This window comes from Vitis riparia, chromosome 15, assembly GCF_004353265.1.
Source record: "Vitis riparia cultivar Riparia Gloire de Montpellier isolate 1030 chromosome 15, EGFV_Vit.rip_1.0, whole genome shotgun sequence".
NCBI classification, from domain to species: domain Eukaryota; kingdom Viridiplantae; phylum Streptophyta; class Magnoliopsida; order Vitales; family Vitaceae; genus Vitis; species Vitis riparia.
The window spans coordinates 4,751,459-4,772,481 of NC_048445.1; the positions used below are offsets into that span (position 1 = coordinate 4,751,459).

Genomic DNA, 21,023 nt, shown 5'->3' on the forward strand with positions numbered 1-21,023 from the left:
CAATTCTTCCAATTCAGATGTCTACTACTAGGCACATTCTATCTTGAATTTAAGCCTTTGTATCTCTACATATTTGGCTTTTCACTTCTTCATACCATAGAGCACAGCAATATGGTTTTCACAGAACTTTAGATTAAAAAGAAGGGTGGAGAGGGAAAAATGCTTCCCAGTAATGGTTTTAACCATTAAGGTTTATAAATGCAATCCAAAGTTGCAGCCTTCTATGAACAGAAAGGAAGAAAAAAGGGAAGTTGCAGCTAAGAGTAGAGTTATACAATAAACTAAAGGTTGGATTTCAGAATTAACAAATCCAATGCCTCTTGATCTTTGTGCAGATGTTGGATACAATGAGGATTGCAGGTTACAGTGATCTGAAAAAAGCTTTGTTTTACCAAAATGTTTATACTGTTAGATGTAGTATGAAACTATGCTGCTATTCGTTGCAGGTACCCGTAGGATTTGCATTCTTGATTATCCAAGGATGCTCCAAGATCTTCTGAAGAGAGAGCCTTTTTGAAGAATCCTTCACCAGAAGCTGCACAAATCTCCACATTCGTTATTATAATGGTTATTAAATCTCTTTTTATCCATAAACATATATGTAGATGTTCATGACCAAACTTACCCGGCTAATGAGATTTTTAGCTTCGGCTGAGACATGGGGTTTGGAAGGGAAGCTCAGGTCAACCTTCATTATCCTGTGTACAACTCCAACTTATTTCATTATCTACATTTGAGCCAGTTTAATCTATATCCTAATCCATGATAAATGATGCAAAATAGATATCCTTCCCTCACCTTTTAAATGTATCACTCTGGCTTTCTGCCTCAAATGGAGGGACACCATACAGGAACTCATAACATAGGATTCCCAGAGTCCAGTTATCAACTGCATAGTCATGAGCTTTGTTCTCCACCATTTCTGGTGCAAGATAGTCCAAAGTTCCACACATGGTTCGTCTCTTGTTTGTTGATTGTACAGACCATCCAAAGTCTGCAATTTTCAGTCGACCCTGCAAATGTAAAAGAATGATGGAGAATTACTTGATTTCAAGCACAAAGTTCATTAATATATTTTGAACTTTTGGATAAACAAAGCGGTAATGTAGGTGTAGGTTTTGCAAACTAAATTGTTACATCATTGGTTAGTATATTATGAGTAGCTTTCTTGCTTAAAGAAGCGGAAATGACATGGTTTAGGCGCTCAAATGCAATACAAGTACTTCCAAAATGCTAACAGAGCAGCACTTTTAAATTTCCAAATGTTTAGTTGCTGCAAAATCAGATAACAGAAAATATCCTAGAAGAGGATGTTTTCTGTTTTCCACAGCCTGCATCTGAAATCACAGCTGAGGATTGGACAACAGCAGTGAATCTTGACATTGAGTAATTGAAACTGTGCTACCACCCCAAACTATTTCTCACAAACAACAACAAACATAAAGTATGATGAAAATTTTCCTATGCCATTTTTCATTTCCTTACATGGAAATAAAGAAAAATAATTGCCTTATTCGTATAATGAAGAAAAAACCACAGCCTTTGTATGATTTCTGCCGCCAAAATTGTATAAACAGAAGCTAAATGCAAATAATCCCCAAATGAAGTTATACAAACAGGGTGTAGTTTTTTCCTATAAGATACAAACATGTGGTGTAATTGCAAAATTTACCAAATTTAGGCAAAAGATAGGATTAATTCAAAATTCAGTATACGTGCCAATTAAAGTTGGAGCAAACCAAGAGCCCATTTAAGAGCAACTTTGAGAGAGAGTTAGAAGTGCTTCCTAATGCTTGGAAGTGTTTCCTTGCAGAAGTTAGGTGTTTAGCAAACTTCTGGAAATCACTTTTAAAAACCCAGAGAATCATAAAAAGCACCACAAAGTAAAATCACTTTAATCAAAATTACTCCCAAATGGGCTCTAAGACATATATGAGCAGCTGCTTTCTTTTTGTAAAGTTCTGATGTATTCATTAAAATTTAACCATAGTAGTATATTAGTCTAGAAAATAGAAAATGGCTGAAATTTTAGATGGAGAACTGAGGAATTTTGAAAAATTCAGGCTTACCAAATAGAAAAGAATCTGAAACCGACTCTAGTTGCATAAAAACAAGAATATGGAGAAAACTGAATTAGGCCAGAAATAAAATGCTTTGAATTTTCACCCATTTATGGACCAAGATACAGACCATTTTTATTGAAGCATAGCATCATTCACTTTATCATCCATCAAAACTAAGATATATAATTTTAAATTTCATAAGCTAAAAATAACCAGTTCCAATGAGTAGGGAAAAGACGAGAAGTAGAATTCATGAGCGTACCTCGTGATCTAGCAACAAATTCTCAGGCTTGATATCCCTGTGAATCACATGCTTCTCATGGCAGTATGCTAATGCTTGTGTGAGGCTTGCAATGTACTAAATTTGACAGAAAAGAAGTCATTAACCCAAAATAGAATATAGCTGAAAAACTCTAACCTCATTTGATGGCCTAGAAAATGTATGGAGAAGATGATTTGAATTATGATATTGGATTTGTAGTTAAAGTGATTGGGACCAAAGAAAACAGCATCCTCCACTCGATTAAGCTTCATACACCTATTTTGTCACCGGAAAATCTGTAGAGAAGAAAAGAAAATAAACTTTGGACCTAAACCCTAATGTTTTCCAATGCTTTGAGGCGACACATTTGATTTAGGCTTTCAGTGGACATTGTATTTTCCTAGGTCCCAATTAACAAAAATCCCTGGTTTTTAATTTCCGGCCTTTTCTCAGTAACCAAACACTAGGTAAATTTAAACATAAACATATAGAGATAGGGATCATTGTCAGACCGTGGCGGCTTGCTTTTCAGTGAGATAACCAGTCTTCCTTAACTCCCTATAGAGCTCTCCCCCATAACAGTACTCAAGAATCAAAAAGATTCTCTCGGAATCATGAAACCAACCATAGAGACGCAGTACGTTTGGGTGACAAAGACTGGTCTGAATCTCCATCTCTCTCTTTAGCTGGTGATGAAGCCTGTACTTCTCAATCTGCGCCTTGAATATCACCTTTAATGCCACTACATACTTGCTCTGCAAACCAAAATCAAATTAGAAATGACTAATTCTACAACAGAATTCCCAACCGCAACCTGTTCTAACATTTAAATCTCTGGAAAAAGCCGATCGGGATCATTTGAGAACGGGTAAATTGGGATAGGTAAAATCAGGGGACCAAAAAAAAGAAAAGAAAAGACAATTTCATTTTCCGTTTGGTTGGCAAGAAAATTTGTGGTAAAAAGCAAGGGGAGGTTTTGGAAGTGGAAAACACCTTGATTTCTCGGGCGAGATAGACTCTGCCGAATTTGCCTCTGCCGAGAGGTTTTCCGATCTCGAAGTCGTCTAAGGACCATTGTTTCTGCTGTTTTTGAGAGGATTCTTCACGCATTTTTGTTCCTGGGAGAATCCGAAAGATGGGAACTCAAATCCAGAGAGAAGGTACGAAGATGGAGATTTGGGAGGGAACCTCTGTTTTTTTGAAAGTTTATGGGATTTAAGGGTGGTATGACCGGCACAGCCGGTTGCTAACTCCTCCAACGGCTTCATCTCTTTTTCAATGCCACGTCAGCACTAAAATTCTTCATTTCTCTTATTTAAATTTAGCGCCCCCCCCCCCACCTTTTTGTTATTTAATGAAATGGGAAAATATATTCCATTCCATTCATAAATATATTTGGATTATTTTATAAAATATGAATACGAATAACAAAAAAAAAAAATTCATTATTATAAAAATTAAATCTAATTTTCAATGGTATTTTAATTCCTCTCTTCAATATAATTCACCTCATTCCCACTCCCATTCCCATTTCCATTCCCACTGCCAAACTCTTCGAATGCTTAACCATATCCACTTCACTTTTTATTGGAAACATTTTTACTATGATAAATTTAGTATTTTGATACGAATCAAAAGAATCCTTTTACTTGTATTTTCAATAATATAGTAAAAAAACACATGATTTTTGGAAGATAAATCCATTTAATGGCTAATTAAAAAAAAAAAAAAAACTTATCAAATTCCTAATTTTTTGGAAAAAAAAAAAGAAAAAGGAAAAAAAAAGGGGGAAAGGCCTTTCATTCATTCCCATCAGTTTAAATCAAATATATAAAAGTCATATATTACACAGCTACACTGAAGTTTGAGCTTGGGAGAGGCCTTAGGTGTACGGTGGCGAGACATTTACACCATGTAGGTGCATTAGGATCTGCTGCTTTTTTTCTTTTTTCCTTTTTTTTTTTTTTGCATTTTATTTATTTATTGGATTGGTTTTTTCTCGGCTGTCAGCAGCCAAACGAACAAGGCTTGCTTTGAAACACATTACAAGCCAGTTCAAGTCGTAGCAGGCGTTTAATTGGAGCCAAATTCCTGGTTCCAGTCTTCAAGCTCTTGCCACTTGCCTTTCTGTAAGCTGGGTCTAATAACAGTCATTGCCTTCTGAAAATCTCCATATCTTAGTGGCCTTACCTGGTCAAACAACATACAGCATACCATGTCAAAGAACCTTCCAAATGAATTCTACACAAAACTGTTCCTGACATTTATGTTTAGAGTGTGAGGCTGAAATTGATCTTCTGAAAAGTGGAAGTAACCTCAGATGCATGTGTTGCAAATGAAAAAGCTTTTATCGAGTCAGAGTTCATATAAATCCAATCAAAGAACAGACTCCTGTTCTTTGATTTTGAAATTTAAGAAGAGGGTTGGATGTCCATTGAAAATTTATCCCACCCTTGTGTATCAGATAGGATTAGATCTAAGTCCATTCACTAGGTTCTCTGACCCTTGTTTATCTGGGAATTTTGAGATCTTAACATATAATTTCATTTCAAGTTGATTTTGGTGATCATGGTGGCCACTGGCCTATGTGAATAAGGGTGAGGAAAACTTCAAAAGTAAAAAATCAAAATTTAATACTTCACAAAATATACCCATCAATTTTGACACTAGAAGTTAAAGATGTTGTGGTGTTAGGAACTGCATGACAAGTGGAAAATAAAAGCAACAGTGGGGCAAAGGTTTCATGGTATTAGATCTTGAAAAATTGCATTGGAAAAAAAACAGGTACACAAAAATAGAACCAAGCAGGGAAACTGTAGCAAATCTTAGTTTTCCCTTAATACACAAAAGCAGTATCATTTCCATGAGACGAAAAGTCGGTAACAGATTCACAAAATGGCAAGCAACGATATCTAGATGGGATACCTGATTAGCTTTGACAGTCAGAATATTTGTACCAAGCTCTCTAATTGGCATCATCGCAGCTTCTTCACACAAGGCTTGTAGATCACTTCCAGAATATCCTATATACAATACCATATATTTAGACAAGAACAAAAATTGGTTCGTGAAAGTGTTGATCAAGGCCTGGTTTGTGTTAAAAACATATTCGCTATGAGCAATGACTCTGGCTACTTTTATTATGAGTCCTAGTGGCATAAGCAACTGGCTGAAAGCCTGTAACCACTGCATGAATTGACCAAAGGAGAAAAACACCATGTGACTTGGTTTTAAAGATTGATGGTTCACCATTGAATTGAATCATCTATAATTCCCAATCAATCAGCACTCTATTCCAGGAGCTAAGGAACTGGCAATTATCTTACCTTCTGTCTCCTGCACAAGTCTTTCTAGATCTCCACCTGTTGAAGAAAATGAGAACTAGATTGTTATTCCACCAAAGTCAAAACCATAATAAACCTCATCCAACATGCAATCTAGTACAATAAAGATGTGTGGAAGATGCATTGACAAAAGACTTCAGCCATGCAAGAAAAAGGGAAAAATGTTCAGTACATCCAATAATACCCCAAGAAATCCTTTCACAACTGAAAAGCAGTTGTCTGGGAGGTGTGAAATTCAAGAGCCCCAACTAAGCTGGCTTCTTCACTTGACTATAGTTGTCTAGTTTTTTCTTTTGTAGATTCTTGTAAGTAGTTTCTAGTTTGTGTGTCTTTGATTTTTTTACTCTACACGTCCATGGCTCTTTGTCCTTTTCTTTTCTGCATTTTGTTTGTATACACAGAATGAAGAGCAAGATGATGTGAACAAAACAGTTGAGCAAGCAATCTGTCCAAATGAGCCGCCAACTGACAATTTTCAATATCCTCTCTTTATAAAGAACGCAAGAAAAATCATCCCCTAGACATTTCAAAAACACAAGGAACAACTTCCAATTTGAAAAGGAAAAGAGATATATTGCCTACTCAGTACTTATTGTTGTGTCCCTGTGTCCTAAATCCTGGGATTAGAAGGATCAGACACCCAGACACACCCAAACCAACAGTAGAATCCAAATATGAGTATGAGAACTGAAAAGGAACACATGTCTTTTTTTTTTTGAATTTATTTTTAATTCTTTATTATTATTATTTTTAATGTATACCAAATGATACTAGATTAATCCTATTAAAACAACATATATCAAATATAAGTCATGGAAAAAAAAAAAATATTCTTACCAGGTAAGGAAAATGCTTGGCCTTTAAGTTTGTGTTTTAGAAGAAGCCTCCTGACATTTTCATCTGGTAATGGTACATATATTCTCTTTACCTGGTTCAGGGTATCACATGAAACTGTGTCACTAAGGTAACAATAAAAACAACTTGAGACAAGAAAGCCTTGATACAGCTCCCAAATTAAGAATGATCGGAAGGGCAATTCAATATTAAAACTTCACTAGGATTTTTGTCAACAATATAAAAAATTTCAAACAAAGGAAAAAAGCAGAGAGAAAGAAAATGACAAATCCATTTTAAACATATAAATTAAGTCATTGTCATATTCTTGCTTCCGCATTGCTCCTAAAGCTGGCTCAGATGGCAATGGTTTGGAGTGGGAGCCTCCCCATTCCCCCACCAACAGAAGAAAAAAATTGATCAAACCAATTTGGCTTCTGTATTAAAATCTTTCAAAAAACCATGAGTACATGGCCAACTCAGCAAATACAGAGTCATAACAATGAAGGTGTCTCTCTCAGGTGCCTAGACTTTTTATCAGGGCAAGGTGGTTGGGCATCCAACAATTAGGTGCGACATATGCCTTACCAACTCATCCAATTGACATGGTCCAATTTGGAAAAGAAACTGGATTCAGCTGATGGCTTCAAGTAAGACTGAAATGAAATTGGCATTCCCTCTATCTACCTCTAATCCAACAAAGACTAACTGCTTTGGCATTCTGCAGGCAATATTAGGGTAGTGTCATTGGTGTATCTCATGTGAATGCCCAGGTTCATATTTATAATAAGTAAGGCATTTGGCAATTTTGGACACAATTGGAACCTAGGCGGTTGCATCAGGAGGAAAAACATTGATGCCATGATGAAAAAAAATGAAAGAAATTTACAAAAGACAGTATACGGAATCAAATTGAATGTCTGTCCAATTGCAATAGCATATTTGTATCACTACCACAATTTCGCTTGAACCATAAAAATACATCCTGGTAGCAGTTTCTACCAGTATTCATAATTCAAGTTCCTAAACAAGTAAGCTGCAGCAGTAAAAACAACAAATACTAACCAATCTCCTAAGAACTGCATCATCCAATTCTTGTGGTTTATTAGTTGCACCTGCATTAACATAGAAATGGGGTAATTTACAAAGTGAAATGGCTATTTACTTCAGCATATTATGTTAATATACTCGAGCACAATTTTCTTAGTGCCACATACAGGAAATGAAAAACAGGTCTCATTTCCTTGTTCTGTTAAGAGTTTTCACAAAGGTTTCACACATTTGTAGGGTATAGTGGAGACAAACTTTGCTTACTTGAAATACACCCTTAATATTCCAATAAAAAAAAATACACCCTTAATAGGTTTTTGTTCTTTAATTAGGCCAACCTAATCCCCTTCCTCATCCCAACCAAAAAGAAAAGAAAAAATGATAAAAAAAAAAGAGACAGAAAAATGGGGGAAAAAAGGAAAAAAACAATAAATTCAAACAACCATCCCACTCCAAACATTGTTGTAATAAGGAGGTCATTACTGTGAGAAATGAGACCATAGCCTGTAAAGTTGCAATATGTGGTCCTATACTGAGCAAAATTGCAAAAAGAATTCATCCATCCAAGTAGCTGATCCTTTATAATTGGGATGACCCTTGTTAAGAAGTAAGCTCACCAATTACAATTACAAGATCATCAGGATTAGAAGTGACCCCATCAAACTGTACCAGAAACTCTGACTTCAACCTCCTGCTTGCCTCGTTCTCGTTTGTCATCCTTGTTGACATAATGCTATCAATCTATTGGCAAGAAAAGAACAAAATTATTCTGCATGTTGCAAATAAAAAATGCAAATATAAACAACAAATGAAGAAAGAATTATAAGAAAAGGAGAATCAGCCCAACAACAATGCCTTGAATCCTGGTTGGACTATGGATAGAGTAGAAAAATAAGAACTAGGAGTAATGATGGTGGCACTTTTGTGGTGATAAGTACACAAAAAGTAGCTGAATGTGAAATAGACAAATTTTACCCTAACTTAATGATGGTTATAACATAAGATTGAAGTTAGATTCACCAACAGCTGTAGGAAAAGAAGTTATTTGAATGTTGTAATTCATTTTTCAAATTAAGAATTTACTTTAACATGCAACAATAGCATACATCAGAGCAGAATAAACTCATAGAAAACAAATGATGCACGGCATGTTTTAGATCATCCTTCATAATGGAGTTTACAAGAGTAGCGTACTTCATCCATGAAAATCACTGATGGTTGCCTGGAAATAGCAACCATGAACAGAGTCCGGACAAGTTTTTCACCCTCTCCCACCTATTTCAGTTTAAGGGAAACTTATTAGAATTCCTTCAACCGGGTTAGGAAAACATCAAAATAACAACCCTAATAGAAAAAAAAAAAAAAAAAAAAAAAACGGATACACTGAGGGCAGACACATACCCACTTTGATGTAAGGGAAGATGCAGAAACATTAAAAAATGTTGCCGCTGACTCTGAAGCAACAGCCTTGGCAAGCATGGTCTTTCCATTACCAGGTGGACCAAAGAGAAGTAGACCTGTTAAAAAAATCCAGAAGGTTTTTCATGAAATAAGATCTTACAATGATACAGTACTGCAATGTTGTTTTAATGAAGGCAATAGCCTTCCAAAACATCACCTCTAGCAGGCCTTCTAAGGCCAGTGAACAGGTCTTTTCTTTTAGTTGGTAGAATAACCATTTCCAATAATGCCTGCTTTGCCTTTTCAAGACCAGCTGCCCAGAAGGAGAAAACAAAATTGGATGAGTAAGTTTGTAATTCTAATCCATAAAATTGAAAATAAAAAGGAACATAAAAGTAAAAAACAAAAAAAAAAGTAAAAAGAAAATATGATATAGTTTCTCACCAACATCATCCCATTTAACAGAAGGACTTCTGTCCACAATCACAGTGTTTATCATTTCAACCAATTTTGCATCATAGCCAGGACCAGATTCTTGTACAGGTTTTGAGCTTACAACTTTATCTGACTGACTCCTCATAATGGGGCTGCGCCTATTGGTAAGTGGAGACTTTTGTAATACATCTGTTCTAGCATTAGATTTTGTTGAAGAAGTTGTAGCAGTTTTTGTGTCAGCTAAGGTGTTCTGCACAGTAACAACATAGATCACACAGGAACAGAAAATTTACAATCAATCAGCGTTTTACCGCTTAAATCACAGAAATACTCGTAAGAAATGTAATATTCACACTTACACTTTATTCAGATTAGTCCATACCTTGTTTGTGGATGTGCCACCTAGAGAGAGAGAAAGATAGTAACAATAGAAAATATAAGCACTCTTCTAAAATCCATATTACTGTTAAAAAACAATAAAGGTAATAAAGTTGCATCAGCATGAGTGTTGAACCTGCTCGCCTGATTAAAATTTCAAGTCTCTCTGCAACTTGACCCTGCCATTTTGATATCTTTTGACGATAAGATTTCACCTTCTCTTGTTCACTGTCATGAGAGAAATAAAACAGAGTTTGGAATTAGACCACCAACTTTAACTCCATACAATCATAAATTCCAAATTTTATTCTCCTTTCCTATTCTTGTAGGAACTAGATCCAGCATCAAGGAAAAGTAAATTCACTTTCAAAAATTCAATCCAAGCTTCCTAGAATACGATAACTAGAAGGATTCACCACAAAAACATTCATATATGCATGTTTGGAGGATTTCTTCTTAACATTTTGCTCTTGCTAAAGAAAACTTGCTAAATTGGTAGTGTGTAGGTGTTAACAATAAGGACCAGGTTGAACCCACATGATCACCAACATTCCCAAGTTAATGCATTTTCTTGTCTCTAAGAAAATTGCAATGCTGGACAAAGTTGAATTGCCCAACTAATACGAAATTCAAATTGAATGATAACTTGCCATTAACTCAGAAACTGAGTTTAATTCTCCAAAATGGAGAGACCTTGTGCTAAAATTTGACGCTCTGGCCCACATTTGAAAAACTTGAAACCTGATTAAAAGATTACACACCATATCTTTCTCTTTAATCATACATAACAACAATCACCAGGCTCAATACATCAAAATCACAAAATTTTAAATCAAGATATAACACTCTACCAACATTATGTAGGGATGAATTCAATTCAAAAGAACACACCTCTTTGTTCTTAATTTTACTACATGAGAGCAATTACTAATCCCAATCCATCAAAGCCCAAATCACACTGCACTCTGCATAACAAAAACTTGAAATTCAAACTGAAAGATCACCCACCATTCAATTTTCCATCATGCTCAAGTACCAAGAATCACTAAGTCAAATCATATACTTATTCACTGTATAGTGGTCAAAGTTTTGTGGAATATTGTCCTTGGGTTATCAGGTGTGCAGTGGGTCTTTCTAGAAACTGTAAAAGAGGTCTTAACTAGTTGGAGGGGCCCTTTTGTGGGGAAGAAAAGGAAAAAGATACGGAAATCCATACCGTTGTGTATTTTTTGGACGGTTTAGAAGGAGAGAAATAGACTAGCTTTTAGGGGGGGAGTGTTAGATATTCAAAAGCTTAAGAATTCTTTTGTTTGTAATTTATGGAGTTGGGCTAGATTGTATATTGGAGAGACATGTCTATGCCTCATAGGGTTCTTGGAGTGGTTAGCGTCCAATTAAGGGGTGGTGAGGTTCTGTTAGTCTTCTTTTTGTTTTGAGAGGTGTTAGTTGCTTTGTATACCCCTCTGTATGCTTTGTAGCTTATCACCTCTGTTTTAATACAATTTGCTTTACTTATCAAAAAAAAAAAAAAAAAAGAATCACTAAGTCAAATCATCAACCGCATAGCTATGCAACAAAGTATGAAAATTCAATAATTTGCATAAATTTTTTTTTTTAATATGTAGACCTGATGAAAATGGGGAGACTGATCAAACCACTTTGGTTTAATTCTTCGTGTAAATTTTGTGATTCTCCAACAAAATATGAATGCATGTTCAAAACGGAATATTTCATCAAACCTTAGAAGTTCAATTCACAAAAACCACCTAAATTTGCAATAGAACACAAATAACCCATCAATTCATGTCAAATTTTAACTACCAGAGCTGATGAAGGAAGGTGCATCAGCCCAGTCTACATTCATCAATTCACACCAATCCAAATATCCTACTATCAAAATAACAGATACAAGAGAACCGTACAAGCTAAATAATTTGCAAAAGAAAAAAGGGCAGGAACAATACATCAATTCATGTAAATTTCTCATTACCTAGAACTGATAAAAGAAGGTGTACTAGTCGAACTGGCTTCGATCAATATACGCTGCGCATTCTTGTAATGAACAATTGCATCATCGACCAAACCCCACTCTTCTGCCCTAACAGCCTTGGCAATTTCCTCCGTCGCCAAATCGTAATAGCCTTTTAGCTTATACGCAATCCGCTGGTTCGAAACGCCAGTTCCGACGACGCCGTCCATCGCCCGATTATCGGAAAAATTAGGGCTTGACTGAGCCTCGTCCGGAGAAGTAGAATCAGAGAAGATGGAGCCCAGAGAATCAATGATGCCTTTGAGGAAACTCATGACTGAGACAAAATTGAAGACAAAGTTGAGAAACTGAAAGACAAAGAGAAAGACAATTAGAGAGAGATTTTCCTACCATTTTCCAGAAACGTGAGAATTTTCCAGCGCTTTGATCACTGGGATTCCCTGAAAGTGAAAACTACGAAATCAGTCCTGAGAAAAAGCCTGGCTGGATTTTCATCAGTTTTTATCAGACCATTGCTTTACTCCCTCCAGGATAGATCCAAACACGTTATTGGAGAAATGCCCGCCTGATGTTCTGGAGGTAGCAAAAGAAAGACGGGAACTTTCACATAGTTCTGATTTCGTTTCTTGCTTTTAAAATCAAAAAACATATTCCTCGATAAATCATAGGATTATGATTTTCAATCTTTTCTTAGATTTGACTAACTTACCAAAGGTTCAATCCATATAACATTTGTACCTCACTAATTTCCATTTTTCTAATGTTATAATTGATGTGATTTAGTGGAATGTGCCAACAACCGAGCTTAGCTAGACACTTAAAATAACTTCGACAAATACTCTAGTAACTGTTTTTAATTTTTATAATATTTGAAAAATACAAGTTTTCAAATGTTAGAAAAATTAAAAACGCTTCTTAAAATCATTATCAAACGAACTTTTAATATTTTATAATACTTATAATTTATATTCTTCTATATACTAATATTTCATTTATATAATTTTCAAATAATTAAAAAATATTAAATTTAATTATATCATCTATTATTTTATTTTTATATAAAGATAAATACATATTTTTTAAGAAAGTAGAGGCTGATACTAAGCCATTTACAGAAGTTGAGTCTTATTTTACTGCCGCTAAATTTTACACAGAAAATAATGCTACGAAGGAAGTTCTTCCTACGATCATTCTCTCCATTGGGAAAACTAAACTTAAAGGAAAAGTTGAGTAGTGTAAGTCAACATTAGAAGAGGAAATTTCACAACTAATGATGACTTGAATTGAAAAAAAAGAGAAATCCTTAAAAAAACCGACATTGGACTTGACGATTGTCACTACTTCCCCAATTTTTAGGTACATCCTAAGATCTCGATGAAGTGAGGGTTAACCACCTTTCATAGAAGACAAAAGCGAAGTACAACCTTGAAGATTGGAAAATGGGGACCTTCAGGTCTTAAAGGAAGATGCGACCATTCCCCTTCCAAACTTACAACTTATCTCTAGGGATGAGACACAAAAATTCGTCAAATCCTCAAGAGATCAAACAAAGCAAGACTTCTTTCCTAGTAAAATAATAGATGAGGGGTTCAACCCTAAGGCTTATAAGTGATTAGCCAAGGCAGGGTATGACTTCACTTCGTCATCACGATTAGGAGAACTTAGCCCCGAGACTACAGGTGAAAAGATGCATGGCCTTAACAAAACTAAAAAGAAATTGAAACAACAAGGGTATGCAATCAAACCTTCTAGGGCAGACTAAGGCAAGTACACAACATATCATTGTAGAAGACATGGAAGAGAGTAGTGGGTAAAATTCTCTTCCTCGAATTTCAGTATTTGATCGGATTGAAGCTTAAATTACACGAGCTTCAGTGTTCACTAGGTTGGGCGATTTTAACCAAGTAAAACGGAATTTAGCATATATCCCACAAAGGTCAATACAACAAAGGATTGAGACTCTACCTTGAAGGTCATGGTGATGAAATCCCATTAAGAAACAGTGTATTGAACTAAAGGAGGATGCAAAGACAAGAAGTTTAATCCCATCAAGGATGAAGCGCCATTCAACTTGGGAAATTTGTACTAATGGTTTGTTAAAAGTAAAACGATGTACCATCGTGATCACCAAACAGTCAGACAAAGGATGCCCTAAAGATGCTGAAGAAAGTTCGACGCACACTAGCTACCATGTCATAGTGCAAGTTGACTCTAATTCAGAATTTTCAGAAGATGAACTAGGGGAAGCTCCTCAAGTATTTGAGGACAAGGGGCGGCAAACTAATGTAGATGAGTTAAAAGAGCTCAATTTAGGAACAAATGAAAACCCAAGGCCAATCTATGTAAGTATGCTTCTAAGTTCTTTTGAAGAGAAAAAATATTTTGAGTTGTTACTCGATTATAAAGATGTTTTTGCATGGTCGTTCAAAGAAATGCCAGATCTTGATCCAAAAGTTGCAGTACATCAACTCATGGTAAAGCATGGTGTCCGATCGATTAAGCAAGCCTAAAGACGATTTCAACTAGAACTTGTTTCGCAAATAGAAACTGAAATTGAAAAATTGATTGAAGTTGGTTTCATTAGAGAGGTAAAGTACCCGACATGGATTGCGAACATCGTTCCAATTAAGAAAAAGAATGGGCATATCCGTGTTTGTGTGGATTTCAGAGATTTAAACAATACTTGCCCAAAAAATGTCTTCCCATTACCAATCATTGAGCTTATGGTTGATGCAACCACTAGTCATGAAGCTTTATCCTTCATGGATGGATCATTGGGGTATAATCAAATATGAATGGCGCCAAGGGATGAAAAACTTACTGCATTTCATACCCAAAGGGTATTTACTGTTACAAAGTGATGCCTTTTGGACTAAAGAATGCAGGTGCAACATATCAACGTGCTATGCATAAAATCTTTGATGACATGCTCCATAAGAATGCCGAATGCTATGTTGATGACCTGGTTGTAAAGTCTAGAAAGAGAGAAGACCATCTGTAAGATCTCTGTATGGTGTTTGACAGGTTAAGAAGGTACCAACTCAAAATGAACCCACTCAAATGTGTTTTTGGTGTTACTTCTAATCAGTTTCTAAGGTTTATTGTGCGACATCGTGACATTGAAGTGGATCAATCTAAGATTGCAACCATTCGAGATATGCCAGAGCCGAGGAATCTTCAAGAACTTAGAAGTCTTCAAGGACGTTTGGTTTTCATTCGACAATTTATTTCAAACTTGCAGGACGATGTCAACCCTTTAACTGACTTATAAAGAAAGATGTCCCATTTGTTTGGGACGAAGCTTGTCATAATGTATTTAAGAGGATAAAAAGATATTTAGCTAATCCACCAATCTTAGGTGCTCCTATGGCAGGGAAGCCATTGATATTCTATATCGCTGCACAAGAATGCTCTCTTGGAGCATTACTTGCACAAGAAAATGAGAAGAACAAAGAAAGGCCATTATATTACCTAAGTCAACTCTAACGGGACCGGAACTAAATTACTTCCCGATAGAGAAAACTTGTCTTGCTTTAATCTTCTCGACAAAAAAACTAAGTCATTACATGCAGGCATACACAGTACACTTAATATCACACGTTGATCCCGTTAAGTATGTGCTATCAAAGCCAGTTCTTTTAGGACGATTAACAAGATGGGGGTTGTTACTTACTGAGTATGAAATAATTTCAGACGACTTTCCTGATGAGGAGATCTTTTATGTTGACATTTTTCCTTTGTGGATGATGTTCTTCGATGGAATAGGTGTAGGTGTTGTATTTGTCTCACCACAAAGACAAATGCTACCATATTCATTTTTTCTTAGTGAGAGATGCTCCAACAACGTCGCTGAATACCAAACATTAATTATCGGGCTACAAATGGCAATTGAAATGAAAACCACAAGCTTAGAGATATGTGGGGATTCTCAGTTGGTAATCAATCAACTTTTAGCCTTGTATGAGGTTAAAAGTGATGACTTAGTTCCTTACTTCCAATATGTTATCCAACTGATGGAAAAGTTTGAGCGAATCTCTTTAGTTCATATTCCATGAAAAGAAAACCAAATGGTATATGCTCTAGTTAATCTAGCTGCAAGTTTGACATTGCTTAAGGATGAGACTGTACATGTCCCTCTTTGCCATAAATGGGTACTACCACTATTGCCAATATTACAATAAAAAGAAGTAAACGCTACATCAGTATTCACTATTAACAACGAAGATTGGCGACAACCATTAATTGACTACTTAGAATATGGGAAGTTACCCGATGAACTAAGACATCGAACAAAAATACGATGTCGAGTTCCACGCTTCATTTACTACAAAGAAACACTTTATCGATGCTCATTTAATGGAGTACTTCTTCGATGCCTAGGAGGAGAAGAGGCAAATCAAGCAATTGAAGAAGCTCATTCTGGGATTTGTGGGGCTCACCAATTAGGTCCAAAACTTCATTTTCAAATAAAAAGGATGGGATACTATTGGCCAACTATGGTTAAGGATTGTATGGAATATGCAAAGAAGTGTCAATCATGCTAATTCCACTCAAATTTTATACACCAACCCCCTGAGCCACTCCATCATACAATTGTGTCATGGCCATTTGATGCATGGGGACTTGACGTGGTTGGACCCATTACTCCTAAATCCTCTGCTGGGCATGCTTACATATTAGTAGCAACATATTATTTTTCTAAATGGGCGGAAGCTATGCCACTTTAAGAAGTGAAGAAAGAAAATGTAGTGAACTTCATTCGAAGTAATATAATCTATTGGTATTGGGTGCCACGATACATAATCACTGACAATGGGAAACCTTTTTGTAAAAAATTGATGAGCAATCTCTGTGAGAGGTTCGGTTTCAAGCAACACAATTCATCAATGTACAATGCATCGACCAATGGTCTCATAGAAGCATTCAACAAGACCCTTTGCAACTTATTGAAGAAAATTGTTGATAAGTTAAAGAGGGATTGACATGAATGAGTAGGAGAAGCATTTTGGGCATATCAAACAACATATTGAACGCCTACACAAGCAACCCCTTATTCCATCGTTTATGGTGTAGAAGTTGTATTGTCCCTAGAGCATCAAATCCCTTCATTAAGGATTGTTATACATAAAGGACAAACTGATGAAGATAATGCCAAGTTACGTCTTCAAGAGTTAGAAGCACTAGACAAAAAGTGACTCGAAGCCCAACAATGCTTATAGTGTTATCAAGCACGCATTTCAAGAGCTTTTAACAAAAAGGTTTGCCTTCAGTCTTTTCAAGTTGGTGATCTAGTTCTTGCCATTCGTAGACCCATCATCACCACACATAAGACTGGGAACAAATTTAGATCAAAATGGGATGGGCCTTATGTGGTGTAAGAAGTTTACACCAATGGTGCTTATAAGATCGTTGCTAAAGACGAATTAAGAATTGGCCCTATCAATGGCAAATTCTTAAAGCGTTATTATGCTTGAGTCACACTCCGCTCCTAGCTCGCATGAACATAAACTACGTACGACACACTAAAAAAAAAAAAAACACTTACAAGTTTGAAGAGGTGAAGATTTCTCGTGGTGAATTCAAATCGGGTTTCTCAAGTTGGGTTGAAGAACACCTAGAGATCAAAAGAGCTCTCTGAAAAAGTTCAAGTCAAGTTTCTCAACTATTGTTCCCTTTATATAAAAAAAATGTATATAGGGATGACAAATTGGAAGGGATTGAGAGTGTAAAACAAGAAGGAAAACGAATCAGAAGATGATTCAAAGTGTAAAGCAAGAAGGAAAATGAAGTGGATCGGAGTTTGGAAAAAATTCAAAAAAAAAAAAAAAGGAAATTTCCTATTAAAATATTTTTTTGAAAAAACAAAAACAAAATTACTTCAAGACTCACCCCATCCACATGGCAATGCATGTACGTGATGCGTCTTGAAGTGGGGACATTTGTAGACATAAAAAAATTTAGTGGATTAAATTACCACTAATTTGGTCTTCAAAATGAATAAATTAAAAAAAAAAAATCCTCTTATGGATAAGTTTCCCTAATCTCCAATTATAAAAGGATAATAATAATAATGAGAAAATTATTATTATTATTATTATTATTATTATTATTATTATTATTATTATTATTATCTTGTTGGTAAAACCTCCAGGGAGTAGAAAATTTGCTAAAATCAAGTAACTAAATCCCTTGAATTAAGCAACTAAAATTTGGGAATTTGAAATTCAAATTCTCTATCTTCACCTATAAATAGAGGTGTCTTCTATCAAGAAGAGGGAAGAAATTCATAAATTAGAAAAATCCTGAAAGGAAAATCCTAAGGAGATAATCCAAAGGTAACTTCGTACAGGAAAATGGGCTTCACAACAAAAGAAAGAATTTCATCAAATTTCCCTGCAAGTTCGGTAAACAGCAAAAGAACTGCTAGACGCGTTCTTCGCCATTCAACAAGGTCATTCGAGAATAAGCCACTTGTGACCCTCGATTGATCTTCGAAATCAAAAAAACATCATCGTCGTCTTCCAAAGTATGATCAAGGCAAAATAATTAAAGGGAAAAATTATTTTGGAAAGAATATTATTTTTGAGATTGTACGCACAATATTTTACTTTCAATAAATGTTTTGTTCGCATTATTTTCCTATTTTGTTTTGCTAATTTTGTAGGCCAAAAAATTTACGAAATTTGTGCGTATAAGGTTTTTTAAGTTTTTTTTATATTTTTGATTGATAAGGAAATATAAATTGAATTGATAATGATTCCTTGTCATTGATAGATGGAAAATGAAGGGAATGGATAAGGTTTTTAAAATTTTTATTTTTTGATTGAGAAATACAAAATAAATCGATAATTGCATAAAGTAGAAAGATAATTGAATGAGAAATGAATGGTAAGAATTAAAAAGTCTCCATATGGGTAAATGCAAATAAAGAGAATGAATGAATATGAATGGGTATGCATGAAAAGTCATATAAATGGAATGAATGAGTATGAATGGTTATGTATGAAAAGTTAGTGTGAGAAATGAAATGATATATATAAAAAAAACATCTTTTTTAATAATAGACTTTTTTTTTTAATGAAAACTATAAAATAAATAGATAATAACTCTTAATATTTATTTTAGTAAATAAATAGTTATAAAAAATCAAATTGAATACTTTGTATTTATATAATAATAAATACATGATACATGAATAATTTATTAAAATTTTTGGTTGAAAAACTTATGTCATCTTGAAATATTAATTTTTTAAAACAACAATATATTATTATCATAGGAATTGAACACACGTTAAAAAAAAAAATTCCCGTTTAAAATCTAGATTCAAAAAAACAAATTAATTCAAAACAATTTTTTTTTTTTTTTTTGTATTTATTTGATTTTTTAATCTAAATTTCTTTTTTATTGAATAAATTAAGAATGAAAACTTAAATTATGATAAGTTATATGTTGAAATCTTCTTCTACAATTTATCTTTATTATAAAATTATCATTAAGGAAACCAAAAAGAAAAAGTTGGAATCTTCTTTTACAATTTAACGTACTATTACCTTAATAAATTTTCAGTCTCAACTTGTATTCAATATAATAAATTCAATAGAAATTTAATTTAATATTTTATAAATTTGACTAGGAAAAAACAAGAAAATTACATAACTATAAAAACAATATGCAAGTATCATATGAATAAGAGATTAATAAATTATGAAATCGACATTACTTAAACATCACTCACGTGCATCACACGTGTTCTACTACTAGTTATTTATAAAATTGTTAATGAACAAACTTTAATTGAATTTTACTCACTACAAAAATAGTGAGAAAAATCTTTAAGGGTTTATTTGTCAATATTTTCAAAAACATTTTTTTGAATAATTTTAAAAATAGCTTTTAATTATTTTCAGGAAAAACATAAAAAACATTTTTATTAGCTTATTCATAACAAAGATATTATACATTTATATATAATGTAAATAATAAAAATATTTTAAAAATATTATTCTAAAAAACAATTTGTTTTTTTTAGGAAAAATTCTAAAAAAATTAAAATTAGTTACCAAACAAGTCCTAAATATGTTTTTTTTTTTTTTCATCTTTTCAATTTTTTTTTTTGGTGTGGGTACATGTTAGAAATGAAACATAGGCTTATGTAGTGTTTATTTATTTTAGTTATTTTAAACTTAAATCTAAGTAAAATTTAATTAAACATAACCCTAAATACAACTTAATAATATTAAATATTAAGTTGTTTGTTTTATTTTAATTATTTTGTTTCTATTAAGTATTAAATATTAATAGGGTGAGGCACGTATTGAGATTGTACTTCGATTATTTCAAAAAGTTTTTTTCAGTATTTAGTAAAAAGTCAAATATTTTAACTTTTTCCATTGAGTCAAAAAATTTAAAACAAGTAAAAAAATTATTAAAAACAATTAAAGCATCTAAAATATGAAAGAAAATTGCATTCAATATTAAGTTAAAAAAAAAAAACATCATGCAAGAGTTTATTGAGCTGAATCCAAACTTTTTAGATTTATTAAAGACAAATTGTTAAACAAATTGGTAGACTCAACAGCTAATAACCTTCACATCAGTTAGTTTGGTCTTGAAGCTTTGAATCCATTAGGGTTTCCCAAGGTATAAAGGCTGGTAGTTGGATACACGCCTCAAGAGGCCTAAGCATCTACTGTTCCATCACTCTCCATCCCATCATCTGAAATGGATATATGATATTGCAATTTGCAAGTAGTTGAAGGCAACATCCACATTGTGATGGTGAGGAATCTCTAGCATGCAAGTTGTTAAAGCCAACTTATGCATTATGGAAGTTACGATGTTTTGTTTTTATTTTTTTGTTTTTGTTTTTGTTTTTAAAAACAGTTTTCAAAAACATTAGTAATAAATCAACTATAAAAAATAGTTCTATTAACTTGCTCTTTATGAAAGTATTACACACTTATGCTAGTACAAAAATTTTCAAAGTATTCTCTATATGTTCAATTATTGTATGCTAATATCATACAAGAAGAAAAATTAAAACACTTCAAATTTATCTATATATTTTTAAAAAACATGTTTTCTTGGTAATAAGTTTTTGAGTTGTTAAAGTTTGGTGATTCAGATTTTATTTGGTCAGACTTGAAAAGCCTCCAATGCAATATATGTAGTAAAATTAAGATTATGAGATTTTTTTTTTTGGGGTGGGGGGGTTTGTGGTAGTAGGAGAAGAAAAGCTCATGATATGGACCTACTTCATTTAT

At 33.9% G+C, this 21,023-nt stretch overlaps 2 protein-coding genes across 3 annotated transcripts; both read right to left on the reverse strand.

The window, feature by feature from the left end:
- Nucleotides 1-112: 112 nt before the first annotated feature.
- On the reverse strand, nucleotides 113-3,593 carry LOC117931805 (serine/threonine-protein kinase Aurora-3). Its single transcript, XM_034852872.1, has 6 exons — nucleotides 3,319-3,593; nucleotides 2,838-3,080; nucleotides 2,326-2,421; nucleotides 799-1,013; nucleotides 626-698; nucleotides 113-535 (listed from the first exon to the last, which is right to left on the reverse strand). The coding sequence occupies exons 1-6, from the start codon at nucleotides 3,433-3,435 to the stop codon at nucleotides 434-436; spliced, it is 846 nt and encodes a 281-aa protein (XP_034708763.1). The 5' UTR covers nucleotides 3,436-3,593; the 3' UTR covers nucleotides 113-433.
- Nucleotides 3,594-4,097: 504 nt separating this feature from the next.
- LOC117932802 (spastin) lies at nucleotides 4,098-12,350 on the reverse strand. 2 transcript variants are annotated; one of them, XM_034854134.1, is made up of 15 exons: nucleotides 12,268-12,331; nucleotides 12,148-12,197; nucleotides 11,758-12,073; nucleotides 9,904-9,995; nucleotides 9,772-9,791; nucleotides 9,399-9,639; nucleotides 9,172-9,267; nucleotides 8,955-9,070; nucleotides 8,748-8,828; nucleotides 8,171-8,294; nucleotides 7,569-7,618; nucleotides 6,507-6,597; nucleotides 5,652-5,687; nucleotides 5,251-5,348; nucleotides 4,098-4,515 (listed from the first exon to the last, which is right to left on the reverse strand). In XM_034854134.1, the coding sequence occupies exons 3-15, from the start codon at nucleotides 12,069-12,071 to the stop codon at nucleotides 4,399-4,401; spliced, it is 1,476 nt and encodes a 491-aa protein (XP_034710025.1). In that variant the 5' UTR covers nucleotides 12,072-12,073; nucleotides 12,148-12,197; nucleotides 12,268-12,331; the 3' UTR covers nucleotides 4,098-4,398. The 2 variants fall into 2 exon arrangements, with proteins under 2 accessions (XP_034710025.1, XP_034710024.1); XM_034854133.1 differs by having other exon boundaries at nucleotides 12,148-12,350.
- Nucleotides 12,351-21,023: the final 8,673 nt, after the last annotated feature.

Coding starts and splice junctions, on each gene's coding strand:
- LOC117932802 (XM_034854133.1), bottom strand. CDS start 12,071: ATGAGTTTCCTCAAAGGCATCATTGATTCTCTGGGCTCCATCTTCTCT. Junction 9,268..9,398: donor TGTTAAATGGGATGATGTTG/GTGAGAAACTAT, acceptor CCTTCTGGGCAG/CTGGTCTTGAAAAGGCAAAG. Junction 7,619..8,170: donor TGATCTTGTAATTGTAATTG/GTGAGCTTACTT, acceptor ATGTTAATGCAG/GTGCAACTAATAAACCACAA.
- LOC117931805 (XM_034852872.1), bottom strand. CDS start 3,435: ATGCGTGAAGAATCCTCTCAAAAACAGCAGAAACAATGGTCCTTAGAC. Junction 3,081..3,318: donor ATCTCGCCCGAGAAATCAAG/GTGTTTTCCACT, acceptor TTTGGTTTGCAG/AGCAAGTATGTAGTGGCATT. Junction 1,014..2,325: donor ATTTGTTGCTAGATCACGAG/GTACGCTCATGA, acceptor TTACATTTGCAG/GGTCGACTGAAAATTGCAGA.